The sequence below is a fragment of the Osmerus eperlanus genome, chromosome 27 (assembly GCF_963692335.1).
Source record: "Osmerus eperlanus chromosome 27, fOsmEpe2.1, whole genome shotgun sequence".
NCBI lineage: Eukaryota > Metazoa > Chordata > Actinopteri > Osmeriformes > Osmeridae > Osmerus > Osmerus eperlanus.
The window spans coordinates 314,631-327,304 of NC_085044.1; the positions used below are offsets into that span (position 1 = coordinate 314,631).

At 42.9% G+C, this 12,674-nt stretch overlaps 2 protein-coding genes across 4 annotated transcripts; both read right to left on the reverse strand.

Annotated features, from left to right (window-relative positions):
• Positions 1-3,609: 3,609 nt before the first annotated feature.
• Positions 3,610-9,101, reverse strand: mpzl1l (myelin protein zero-like 1 like). 3 transcript variants are annotated; one of them, XM_062453205.1, is made up of 6 exons: positions 8,872-9,101; positions 7,616-7,791; positions 7,116-7,329; positions 6,462-6,591; positions 4,443-4,548; positions 3,610-3,764 (listed from the first exon to the last, which is right to left on the reverse strand). In XM_062453205.1, the coding sequence occupies exons 1-6, from the start codon at positions 8,939-8,941 to the stop codon at positions 3,663-3,665; spliced, it is 798 nt and encodes a 265-aa protein (XP_062309189.1). In that variant the 5' UTR covers positions 8,942-9,101; the 3' UTR covers positions 3,610-3,662. The 3 variants fall into 3 exon arrangements, with proteins under 3 accessions (XP_062309189.1, XP_062309188.1, XP_062309190.1); XM_062453204.1 differs by having other exon boundaries at positions 4,434-4,548; XM_062453206.1 differs by lacking the exon at positions 4,443-4,548 and having other exon boundaries at positions 3,627-3,764; positions 8,872-9,099.
• Positions 9,102-9,762: 661 nt separating this feature from the next.
• sc5d (sterol-C5-desaturase) lies at positions 9,763-12,521 on the reverse strand. Its single transcript, XM_062453964.1, has 5 exons — positions 12,391-12,521; positions 11,846-12,063; positions 11,521-11,653; positions 11,322-11,422; positions 9,763-11,124 (listed from the first exon to the last, which is right to left on the reverse strand). Exons 2-5 carry the CDS (start codon positions 12,053-12,055, stop codon positions 10,651-10,653), a joined length of 918 nt encoding a protein of 305 aa, XP_062309948.1. The 5' UTR covers positions 12,056-12,063; positions 12,391-12,521; the 3' UTR covers positions 9,763-10,650.
• Between the last annotated feature and the right edge of the window lie 153 nt (positions 12,522-12,674).

Sequence of the window (12,674 nt, forward strand, 5' to 3'; positions counted from 1 at the left end):
ACTTTATGGGGAACTTAAAGAATGAATTCACAAAGACTGTTCTCCTTATCTGGAAATCTCATCTCAAATGCATGTAATTCACTTATCTGGAAGTTCTGTGGAATCACATGATGTTGACTTTCAAATCTCTCTTCTACAGAAACCCATTGTTTCCCCAAAACAAACTGAATTTCTTTACCAGCATCAACAAACTTAGCTGATGTGTTCAGCTTGCCGCCTTAACTATTATCCATTATTAGTCCATCCGACACCTACTGCACCACGTACAAGCTACCTTATTTGCACTATTGCCCATTCATCTATATATTTTATTTATATTTTATCATTTACATTTTTATTTTTTAAAATTTTTTAATTGTTAGTTCCTAGGATTAGTTAGACTACTGTACTTTTATACTTTGATTGAAGATCCGTATATGAATATGTTTATTTTTTGCACCTTCCGGCAACAGTAAATTCTGTGTTTATGTAAACCTACGTGGCGAATAAAAACTAATTCTGAAGCCTACGTGCCTGCAGCAACAAGGGTGCAGCAACACGGGTGCAGACACCAGGCTACACGCCTGCAGACACCAGGCTACACGCCTGCAGACACCAGGCTACACGCCTGCAGACACCAGGCTACACGCCTGCAGTGGACTGCACTGAACTTGCTAACCAAATACAGACCTGGATCATGACACAGATGTGAAGTTGGGAAGTTTTTATATAAAATCAGACCATCAGATACAAAGGAGTGTGTATAAAAGTAAGAAGGAAAATAAATGTATCTTATCTTTTCCATATTAAGCAGGTGTTCAAGTTAGTAGATGAAATGCAAAGGCACTAAATGTTCTACATTCCAGTTTTACGACATCAAACAGAAGCTGGGAAGAAAAATTAAATCACAGTGCTTTGTAGTTTTACAAAACACACACAGGACATAGTGCAGATTGTGCAACAATTTAAGATATGAGATACAAACAAGCATAAAATTATTCCACATATTATACACGGAGTGTCCAACACATAGGTACACCTGCTCTTCAGGGACCAGGTGAATCCAGGGAACTCTGATCTTGTGTCTGCTCTCTCTCTCTCTCTCAGTACAGAAGCACCCTTACCATCAGGTGCCTGTTTCAAAGAAGGTCTAGGGCTCTCGTACAACAGCATGACCTCTCTCTCTCTCTCTCTCTCTCTCTCGCTCTCGCTCTTCCATCAGTACAGATGACAGGGATGAGACAGAATCTGGAAGGATCTAGAAGCCTGAACACAATGACATGACATGGATTGTCTCCATGGACCATTCAGAGAATATTGTGGAAAACAAAAGATTTAAGTGCCTTTCCCAGACATGCTTTGAAAGTGGATGTAGAACAGCACCTACAAACTAACAGCACTGGGTCTTATGAACACAAGTAGAGCAACGTTTTGACAGGATATCAAAACAGCAACACTGCCTCCGTTAGCTAACAGATGTTTCCAGCAGGATGCTGTCTCCTGCCAGATGTTTCCAGCAGGATGCTGTCTCCTGCCAGATGTTTCCAGCAGGATGCTGTCTCCTGCCAGCAGGATGCTGTCTCCTGCTCCATGTCTCCTGCCAGAAGGCCGGGGCTGGAGTGGCTCTAAAAACACGACAGCAGAGATCCACTAAGTGTAGATCCACTACCAAACCAATGACAGCATAGATCCACTAAGTGTAGATCCACTACCAAACCAATGACAGCATAGATCCAGTAAGTGTAGATCCACTACCAGACCAATGACAGCATAGATCCAGTAAGTAGAGATCCACTACCAAACCAATGACAGCATAGATCCATTAAGTGTAGATCCACTACCAGACCAATGACAGCATAGATCCACTAAGTAGAGATCCACTACCAGACCAATGACAGCATAGATCCACTAAGTAGAGATCCACTACCAGACCAATGACAGCATAGATCCACTAAGTAGACATCCACTACCAGACCAATGACAGCATAGATCCACTAAGTAGACATCCACTACCAGACCAATGACAGCATAGATCCACTAAGTAGAGATCCACTACCAGACCAATGACAGCAGTCGGCCTGGGCCGGCAGCTGTGGATGGTTGTCGTGTCCTTGAAACACGCAGGCAGACTGGTCAGGCTCTGACAGACATACTGCAGATCAGGGTTAGGAAGGTGCTACTACCGGCCTGGACACTCCGGGTATAATTAGCTACTTAACAGACAAGCCTCAGCATAGGAATGGGTATTTAAAACAGTACTCTTCCAAATGATGTCACACAGTAATTTCTAGAGCTTAAAACGTTTTTAGAATTCATGAGTATTACCACAATATAAAGTACACATGTATTACTACATAAGCACAACATGGAATGTTAAGGAAGTCCAGCATTCTTTAGCGATGCCCTTTAGCTAACATTCCTAACTCTTAAACATTCTCCTTTCACAACAGATGAAGCTGGCAGCTTGGTAATAAAGGAATGATATTCGCCATGGAATTGGTCAGAGATGAATGCCAAGAAACTGCAGACATATGAAAGATACAATCACAAACACCTTCTAACACGAGCCAGTAGAAGAAAACTATCAGAAGCACGAGCCATGCAAAAATAATAATAATAATACTAATACTTTGGACAAACATAACATGATAAACAATATAAACTTTTTGAATTCTGAAACGCTCTATAGACGTTCCTTGAGCCAAGAAATCATTTAGGCTTTAGAATAGAGAAAATAATAACAGTAAGTAGCACTATACTTTAGAACTAATCTTATTCACAAATGTTTATCAGAGGTGGGGGAAACTGCATCAGGAATCAAAGATCAAAAATAACTTAAGATCAAACTGATTCATGATGCAAACGAATGACTGTAACTCAATGGAAAAGATAGATTTGGCATTTAAGCATTAAAAATAAAATCCAGCAAAATACATTTAAATGCATTGTAAAGCACAAAACCAGTTCAAAAGCACAGTGATAAAAAAAATGTTAATCGTTGATATTTGGCCCATAACTTCCACAAGATGGAAGAGGAATGTCTTTGAGGCATTATATAACAGTCAAACTACACTACAGAGCCCTGTTTAAACTGCTCTCATAAGACATGAAGGATTTCACATGAATAGTAAATAAATTACATGCAAAAACAGTGTACATAATCTGGAGACACATTTGGAATAAGTTTGCATTCATTTGTTAAATTTTTCATTTGAACTTGCTGTTGAGAGGAGTAACAGGCAAAGTTTCAGTAAAGCATAAAAAGACAACTGATAACCATTACATTCTAATCTACACCATCAAAAATGCATTACTGGTTTTGTACCATAATATCTTAAGACGTCAAATCTTCAACTAGTATGACATTCGCAAGATATATTTGAAATTAAATCATCGTTTGTTTCCATGGTCCCTGTATTTAGAAAACAACTCAATCCTACATATTTACACAGTAATATAGTGAACTAGGAGTGTATTATTTTTTCAGGATTTAAAGCCTTAGAATACATGATTTTTGATCACACATGCATATGTAACGCTTTCAGCAGACAGAACTTAAACATTTTGAACATGAAACAGCGACCCCCCCCAACCCCCAGTCCGCCCCCCCCACCCCGCCCCCCCCCACCCCCCCAGCAGCGAGCTACGGTGGCCTGTCCCTTTCTGCTTCCTCTCACCAAGTACTAGTTTTTCCGGATGTCAGCATAGACCACTGGCTCCATCTTGTGGAAGGAGTTGGGGTTCTGGCTTCCTGAGTGGTCTAACTGGGCGTAGATCACCGGGCCCTGGGTGGGAAGTACAAGGACAGACATGAAAATCATGTTAAACAGAAGAGGGGAATAATTATGTCATTATTAAGTAATTATGTAGAATAGTGATAAGGGCATAGGACCAAAGTGGGTTATGGACTGAGTGCCTTCTGTTAGCATGTTGAACACGGCCACAGCATTCTGGGTGTCAACAAGATGCTATGAGGCCGTGTTGTTCAACACCAGGGGAGAGGCCTGGAACACAGGATCTTCAGACTGAGGGTTTCTGAGGAGGAATGAGTTTCACTTCTGCAGGTCTGCCTCATCACGTGTCTCGTGAAGAAAGAGAAGCCTGTCATGGCCTACAGTCACAAGATCAGCAAACTGAACCACAAACTTAACTACCTACCCGACTGGGCGAAAAAAGTGGTCATGGCTGCAATGGAGACGGTTGTTCACTGAGCAAACAATATAAGAGCATGCAGGCCAGCGAGTTCAAAGGTCAGCAACCCTGTGGTCATGTTCTGGTGAGCCTAGAGAAGGGTCATGCTGGGTGCTGACCCCCCCCCCCCTTCTTCCCTGTGAGGTGTCCCTGGGTGCTGACCCCCCTGTGAGAGTGAATAGACCCCCTGGTGTCCCTGGGTGCTGACCCCCCTGTGAGAGTGAATAGACCCCCTGGTGTCCGTGGGTGGCGGGGTGACTCACAGCTCCTACCTGCAGCGGGGCGGAGGGGCTGCTGCAACGCGAACCCTCTGAGCTTGACGCCGGCTTCTTCCCCGGGCGGGCCGCGTGGGAGCTCATACTCTCCACAGACGTGCAGCTGGGGGGTGTGTGTGTGTGTGTGTGGTGCGCGTGTGTGGTGCGTTGTGCAGTTTATGAAGCATTGGCACGAGGCATGAACACAGACAGACAGACACAGACAGACAGATATGGGAGATGGACAAAAAATGCAATGAGAGATGGTTATGCCCCTAGATATGAATTCACTGACTGTTCCGAGAGCAAGAGTCCTATGGCGATATGAACATCAAAATGTGGGTCGGTCACATCAATTCAGTCCAGACAGTATGACGTTCTGGACCTTTGAGGGTGTGGAACAGATGAGCCAAGCTAGGTTAGATCTACTTGAGAGATTAGTGGACATGCAGTTCACGGGAGTGACTACCTACCGTGGACCAATATATACCAATATTCTATATTATTAGTTTACAGTGTTAGTTTAATGCTAATTACATGTGTGACACACACAGGTCTGCCTCAACTCTCCCAAAATGTTCCAGTAATGTATCAGGCTAATGATGTTGAGCTGTAAACACCACCGGATCTCAGGGGAGGCCCTGCAGACAGATCTAACCCTGCTTCAGTAGTGGGAGAGGTCTCTGCCATGATCCTAATCTGGTTTCAGGGAAAACATGCAAATAGTCTGTCATAACAGTCTCCATTCTAAACAGTAGCAGGCCCGCTGGGTAACCCTGAGAGCCCCCCGAGCAGGGAAGAGGTGCTTGTGCTGATATCAGCCCTGCTCTCGCAACGAGCTGCTTCTCCCTTGTCTAGGCAGATCAACACTGCTTCTAAACTCTGGGAAGGGTCAGAGGAGGATAACTGCCCCTCTGCAAGATCTCTCTGCAGTAACTTAGATACAAATAAAATATTTGCTCAATTCAAGATAATGGAATGCTACTTACACATTATTTAGCTGATTATTATTCCCTGAACATCGTTTGTCTGATAATGCTACAACTGCAATCCTTTCATACATTACAGGACTCTTATGAGGAGACCTATGGACATGTATGACTTCTAAAGGAGTGAAGTGGAGGACAGTAACCAGCGAGCCTCAGGTGACACATTAGTGGTTAGCAGAGAGAGGTGACAAGCAGGACAGGACATGGGTGTTAGATGACATGCCAAGCTTCATGATGCACTTGTTTAAACTGCACCTAGGAGTATAGTAGTATATGTGAAAATATCAATGATGTTGATATTTGGGAAATCAACATCCTTGGTACTTAAACTAAAACTAAACTAAAATCAGTTTTAGCTTCAAGCTAGTGACAGCTTATCTTATTTGGGAGGGGGGTTCCGATCAAAGGTCTGAATTAACTTTCTATTTCCAGACTTGGACAACAAAATGATTCTTCAATGATCTTAATGATAATGTTGACTGAGTGAGAATAAATGGACTCTATTTGATGCTATTTACATCTTGGCATTCTCCTAGGGTCACTTTTGACAAGACATTGTTTGGTTAACTCACCAAAACAGTTATTGTATTACCCCTGAAAACTCAAGCAATAAACAACCGTTTCTCTAGTGAGGAGCAACTTGGTGATCCCTGAGGTGAGGGTTAGGTCCCCTTAGTTGTTAAAAGGTACACAGCTGCATTACTAGACCACTAGATGCACACCGCTCTTCAAGGACAGACAGTTAAGCACATCTGTGCATATTACTGCTGAGGTCATTGTGATGGCTTTAGATGCATGCAGTAAGTGGGTTTAAACACAGTACGTTGAATGCACGAGAGAACACCATTTTGTAATTGTAGAAACGCAATTCCCATCAAAGCAATAACAAACACACTTACTGTTCACGTCAGGTCAGTTCTGTTTGAATGAATTCAATTAAAAAACAGGACTGACTTGATGGAACTGACTGAACCCCAGCCCCTGAACCCCAGCCCCTGAACCCCAGCCCCTGGCGACCTGATGCAGCAGTGCTCAGCAGATCACTTACCCCTCGTAGTCATGTTGGGTTTGGTGCCTCTTAATGATCAGGCAGGTAACCAAGGCGATAAGGATGAGACCAATGACAGCACCGAACACAGCGCCCACTATGACACCTGTACTGGTCTGAGGGAGGGACTCTGGGAAGCACAGACAACATGACTGTAAACAGACCTGAACACCACACCAAGTATGGCCAGTCCCTTTTCAAATAAGGCATGTGTTTCAGTCCTAACCCCACAGTAGTAGTCTAAACTGCGGAGCTTCGAGAGCCGATCCGCGGGTGCAGAGCTGGAGCAAAGCGGAAGGGATACACTAAGGCTGGACAGACTGGTCAGGAAGGCGGTGACTGTTGTGAAGATACAGATGCGGGGCAAGCTCTTGGCCATCGTGGGCGGTGTCGGTCATCCCCTCCGCCGTGTCCTGGCAGGACAGTCCAGCAGCCTCCGTAGCGGGCAGCTCAGCACCCTACGTTCTACGTTTTTATCTTATCTACTCTGTACATGGCCTTGTTGTGTTGTCTGTTTGTATTGTATCGTGTTGTCTGTACATATTGTGTGTGGTTGTTGTTGGTTTGAGAGCTGTGAGAGATACCTGAATTTCCCCACGGGATTAATAAAGTATCTATCTATCTATCTATCTATCTCTATCTAAGTATGTTCACCTTTCATAACGACTTTCAGCTCCGTGCGAGAGGGGGTGCCTGATATGTCGGGAGGGTTCTTCACGTCACATAAGTAGGTGCCGTTGTCATTGAACTGAGCCTGCAGCAGCTGGACGGAGACATCCTTCTTGTTCAGGTCTCCCACCCACTTGATTCTATCTACGAACTGGGGCAAGCTTCCCTGGAACTCCTTCCCAGCACTGTAGTAGAATATCTGCTCGAAAAAAGAGAATATTTCAATGGAATATAATATAAAAAATAATAATAATTGCTAAATGTCAAAATGGCTTAACCCAGAAACAATGAAAAAACATGCAGTTTCATATCAAGAACCTACAAAACGAGTGGCAACTTGCTGGCAGAAACAACAGGACCATGAACAAGTCTGGCCACACCTTCTTATTCACATGGCAGTATAATGCCCGGAAGCAGCTTGTCCCTGGATCTGGGGATCTGCAGAACGCTCCCTGGAGTGCAGGGATACATAAACAGGTTCTCACCGAAATTCCTGAGCTGGAGGGATCTGCTCCGTGCGGACGGAAGTTCCAGGCGACCGACGCCTGGCTGCTGATCACCTCCCGAGATCTGAAGGAGCACCTGAGGACCCCTGTGGTGCCGTTCTCCACCAACAGCTCTGGAGGGGTGTACACGTCTATTGCTGCACTGGGAGTCGTACCTGATGAACGAGAGGACAATCTGTTTCACTTCTTAACCAAATATTATACTGCATTACTTTATGTATCTTTATCATGTGCTAAGGACCAGTTTATAAACAAATTAGGTACTCAGGCAACTAGTTCAACTGTAAGCTCCTGTAGAGTTGCTTAAGCAAGGATCCCTGCAACAGTGACATACCAAAGACAACACTATTAGAGATGCCTGTTGTTAATGGTATTTATTAAAATATATTCGTTTGGCAGACGTTTTTCAAAAGCGACGTATAGGGGGTGATTTTAACCCGCGACCCTCTTGATCTACAGTCAAATGCTATACCAATGAGTTGTTCTCATAGCTTTATTAAATATGCAGATATACAGACCTGGACATACGATATGTATATACATTTTATTTTTTACTGATTCCTGCAAACCTTCGCCTTTGAAATCCAACAAGCCAAGCCCTCTGGCTACAGACATGATATCTCACAGGAGGTAGCATAACCATCTGGGACAGGAATGTAGTTAGGCTATTATTTGTGTGACGCGATCAATAAAAAATGTCAGTGATTGTTGCTCAACAATATTTAGTGCATGGGAAAACTTCACATGTAAAAATTATTGTTATTATGTCAACATCACGACTCATTTCACACCCACTGATTGGGATTAATGAGCGCTCACTCTTTGTTTACGGTCGTCATAAACCTGCGAGCTATGCTCGGTATATATCGACATGAGGCTAATTGTCTGATGTCGAAGCTAGGTTTTATGTATTCAGCTAACTAAATGCATGGACAAGTAGGAGGCGACATGCTACGATAGCTACTACATTGAGCATAGAAGCTATCTACCATGAATGGATCCAGGCAAATAGTACAACCAAGTACAATGTCGGATGCTAATAGCCTAGCACTCGCGTACCGTCCTATGTCAAACACAACAGCTGCGTAAATTGGCTACCTTACCGTCGGATATCTACTAGCTTACCTAGCTATATTAGCTAGCTAGCGCTAAGTTACAGTAGTGCTAGCGTTTTGCGGAGGATTCTTAGCTAGCCTAGCTAGTTGTATTAGGCTATCAAAACGTGACACACTTACCAAAAATAATACTTAACGTAAATCCACATAGTAAAACTCTACACGCTGGGTTTGTCAGTCTGAGCTCCATATTGTACAATGCACCAATGTTGCCTCCTCCTTGTTTTTTCTACTCGAACGCTAGCCAGCTGGTCGAGGGGTTCATCCACAAACCCTTCCTGGAGTGTGAAACAGCATTTCCATGAAGCTGGCCCCGACAGTCCACACTAGCTTTTCCGGTTTAAAAAAGTATATAACGTTATATATATACACTTATACATATTACATAATATGCCACAACTTTTGCATTTTTTGGGTGCAAAACTATGACCCATCTTCACATGTTTGAAAGAAGATTTTTTTTTTTTACTGAAACTTATACTTTTTAATACATATAAAGTTAATAACGTTTTTAAACATGAGTTACTCAAAATGTGATAAAATTTTTCAATGTTGTAAAATAATTTAATCTGTCTACTAATTGTCATGAAATGTTAAAATGTCCTACCTGCTCTGTGATCCGATGTACTCACACTTACATAATATGGAGTCTCGACGGGTCGTTATCCGATTCGAGACTTCGCACACAAGTTAGGAGTCGCGGGTAGTAAAACAGCTGCCGCTCCTGTCCCCTCTCACCTGGAGGCAGTGTGCCACTGTTCCTGTCATACCGAGCGGGCACGTGCCATCACTGATGTTATTGGAGTCTGTGGATTTATCCTTGACAGATGTCAGATTAGCTGCACACATCTGAAGCGCTGCATCTCACTTTAAGAGGCCTGTGAGATGGAGAAACCTTTTAACTGGCCCAGTTATTCTTTTGGGGCCTCGTGGCAAGTGTGATCGCAATTTATTTTCTTGATAGATTTGGGATGCTCATTCCTGTCATTTTATTTAGTCTGTATCAAATCAAATCAAAATGTATTTGTATAGCCCTTTTACACGCAAGCATGCCACAGAGGGCTTCACATACGCACATCTCTATGTATCCAAGACCTGCTCAGTTTCCTCCAGATGAGGTCTCAGAACTCAAGGTTGTCAGAGGCGAGGAGTCACCCTTGCAAGGAAGGTTTCTCCACATTAAGAATGATGATGACTCGAGATACTGAATATTAGTAACTACACAACCCAACTTCAAGCATGGCCCACTCCTACAACTTAAGTTGACATTCCTTGATTTCTTTGCATTGTCCTGTTTGTTTTGCATTAAAGATTGCTTTTGCTCACTTATTAAAAAGTATAGAGCTCCAAATAGCATAAAAGTAGAAGACTGGATTGGAAACAATCTGGGAGAACCAAACATGTGAATAGGGTTCCACTTTGACATTCACTCGATTGTGAGATATACAGTATTTATATACACTCTATACATATTTTATTATATACATACAATTCATACCTAGCTCCCTCAGCATAGTAAAACTTTCATTCAAAAGAAGTAATAGGTTAAGGAACACAAACACGTATTTACTGCATTATCAGACTCCAGCATCCTGTGCCATTTGAATCCTCTAAATATTGTCCCTGTTAATCAGTCAATACACATGACTTACAGTTCCATTACAAGACTGATTCATCCTAATCAAGAACATGCTTAGCAAGGAATTACTGCAGATAATTTAAGATGGATAAAAATGGCATCTCAATCTAAAATATGTTTGGCAAAATAGTCAACTCTTTGATTATTATCAGTTATTTTGTTGAAATGTACCAACTCTCATCGCATGTATTGAAACAACTAAAAAGAAGGGCAATTGAATATGAAAAATCTGGTCAAATTTCCCTTTAAGATTTCAAAAACTACTCCATCTTACTTCTTGGCATACTTTCTTTCATGTGGCTATCAGCATTAGCGCACCCATTAACTTTATCTGTGTTAGCACTTAGCTTCCCATCCACCATCAGCTTGCGTATGAGGTCATGGGGGCCCTTGCCCAGGAGGGCTGAGGGGTGGCGGTAGGAGCCGCCTAGCCGGTCCCACAGGGTGAAGTACTGGCCGTAGTTATAGTCGAAGAACAGGTGGTGGTCAGTGTGGTGGGCGGAGCCGTTCACCACCTCCTGCAGGAGGCGGGGAACACGGTAGTCCCCGTCGTGAATGGAGACCGTCCAGATGTTGACGAAGACGTAGAGGCCCAGGTACAACACCTTGTGCAGGGGGAAGAGGAAGGGGTAGATGTGGTAGGGCAGGCCCTGGAGGAAGCCGTCCACGGGGTGGAAGGCGTGGCTGGCGAAGGGCGTGGGGATCTTCCACACGTGGTGCGGCTTGTGGAAGATCTGAGGTTAGCAAGATGCAACAGAAATACAGTTATTAGATCATCTCTTTATTTGATTATTGGTCCTTGGTTTTAGATTGTATGAGTATGATTTAAAAGGTATGGTTTGGGTATGGCATCCAACTAAGAGTTTAGCACTGGGAAAGGACCACACAGTTTTACAGCATCTGGGAGACATCACTGTTAGAGCACACTTACCTTGTAAATCCGTTTGTGATGCAGGAACCGGTGAATCCAATAGATACACATATCAGTAAATAAAAGGAAAAATATCATGCTGAATAACACACCAGGCCAGCCTGAAACACACACATACAAACATGCACACACACATTATAAGTTGTTTTGGAACACGTTGCTAATAAAACCTTTTTCCATGTATGAATTCAGCTTTTACCCATGGGAGATTCGTTGACGTTGTCGTACAGTTTGCTGTAACCTCTGACCTCAGCAAAGAACAAGGCTACTGTGGGAATACTGATCACAGGAAGTGATGTCATGGCATATTTGATCTCCCTCCATACCTGGTTCTGTGGAGAAACAACAATCTCTGAACGATACATTTTCCCTCCCATTTTTGTCTCTTACTAGACATGGGATTTAGAAAGCCAACAAACAATAATGTTGTCAACAAACCCCACTGTTATTACTCATACTCTCAAAAAAATTATTTCCATTTTCAGTGAGGATTTTGTGATAGGTTTAAAGGAAAGAGAACCTACTTCCAGAAACTGTGGATGTTTCATGAGTTTGTGGTCGAAGATGAGGAAGTAGCTTAGCCCGCCCAGTCCGAGGTAAAGCACCGCGGCCCCCAGGTTGGTCACCAGCAGCAGGCTGATCAACTGGCGCAGCGCCCCGTCCTCGCGCCAGGACGACGGGTACACATACGGGGTCAGGATGTAGTAGTCGGACACTTTGAGCACCAGATCCATGGCTGAATCTGTTACATCGAGGATGAGCAGCACTTAAGAGATCTGTTCAAACTATTCTTTACTCAACAGTCAAACCTTTTGAACTGCATACGACCCTACTGTTTCCAAACAGTGTTATGTGCTACAGAAAGGACTCTATTGATCTATTCTAGGACAATGCATGCAACACTTGTACAATGAATGAACGCCTATCCATTAATTAACTGTGATCACGGTACCAAACGTTAGGATATTATGCTACGAAACTGCAGTGTCATCTGTGTATTATTCATTTAGCTATTTAATGTCATTTATAAAAATGAAACAATATTAATAAATTGCTGTTATGTACGTACCTGTGCAGAGTCCACTCGGCCAATATATGTGTTGTCAAAACTAAAGTCGCTCAAGCTACCAATGTGCAACTTTCTCTTGGTTGACGCCACTACGTCAAGAAATCCTCATCCAATTGTATGATACGTCCTAATCACGAAGAGGAAATTCTTTGGTATGATTGGACAACTTCTTGATCTGATCATGGCGTTACGAAGGGCAGTTAAGAATTTTAAAGACACACGGTAGTCATTATTATCATTATATAAAAAATATCTCAGGAAATATATTGAAAAAGGTGGTTTGA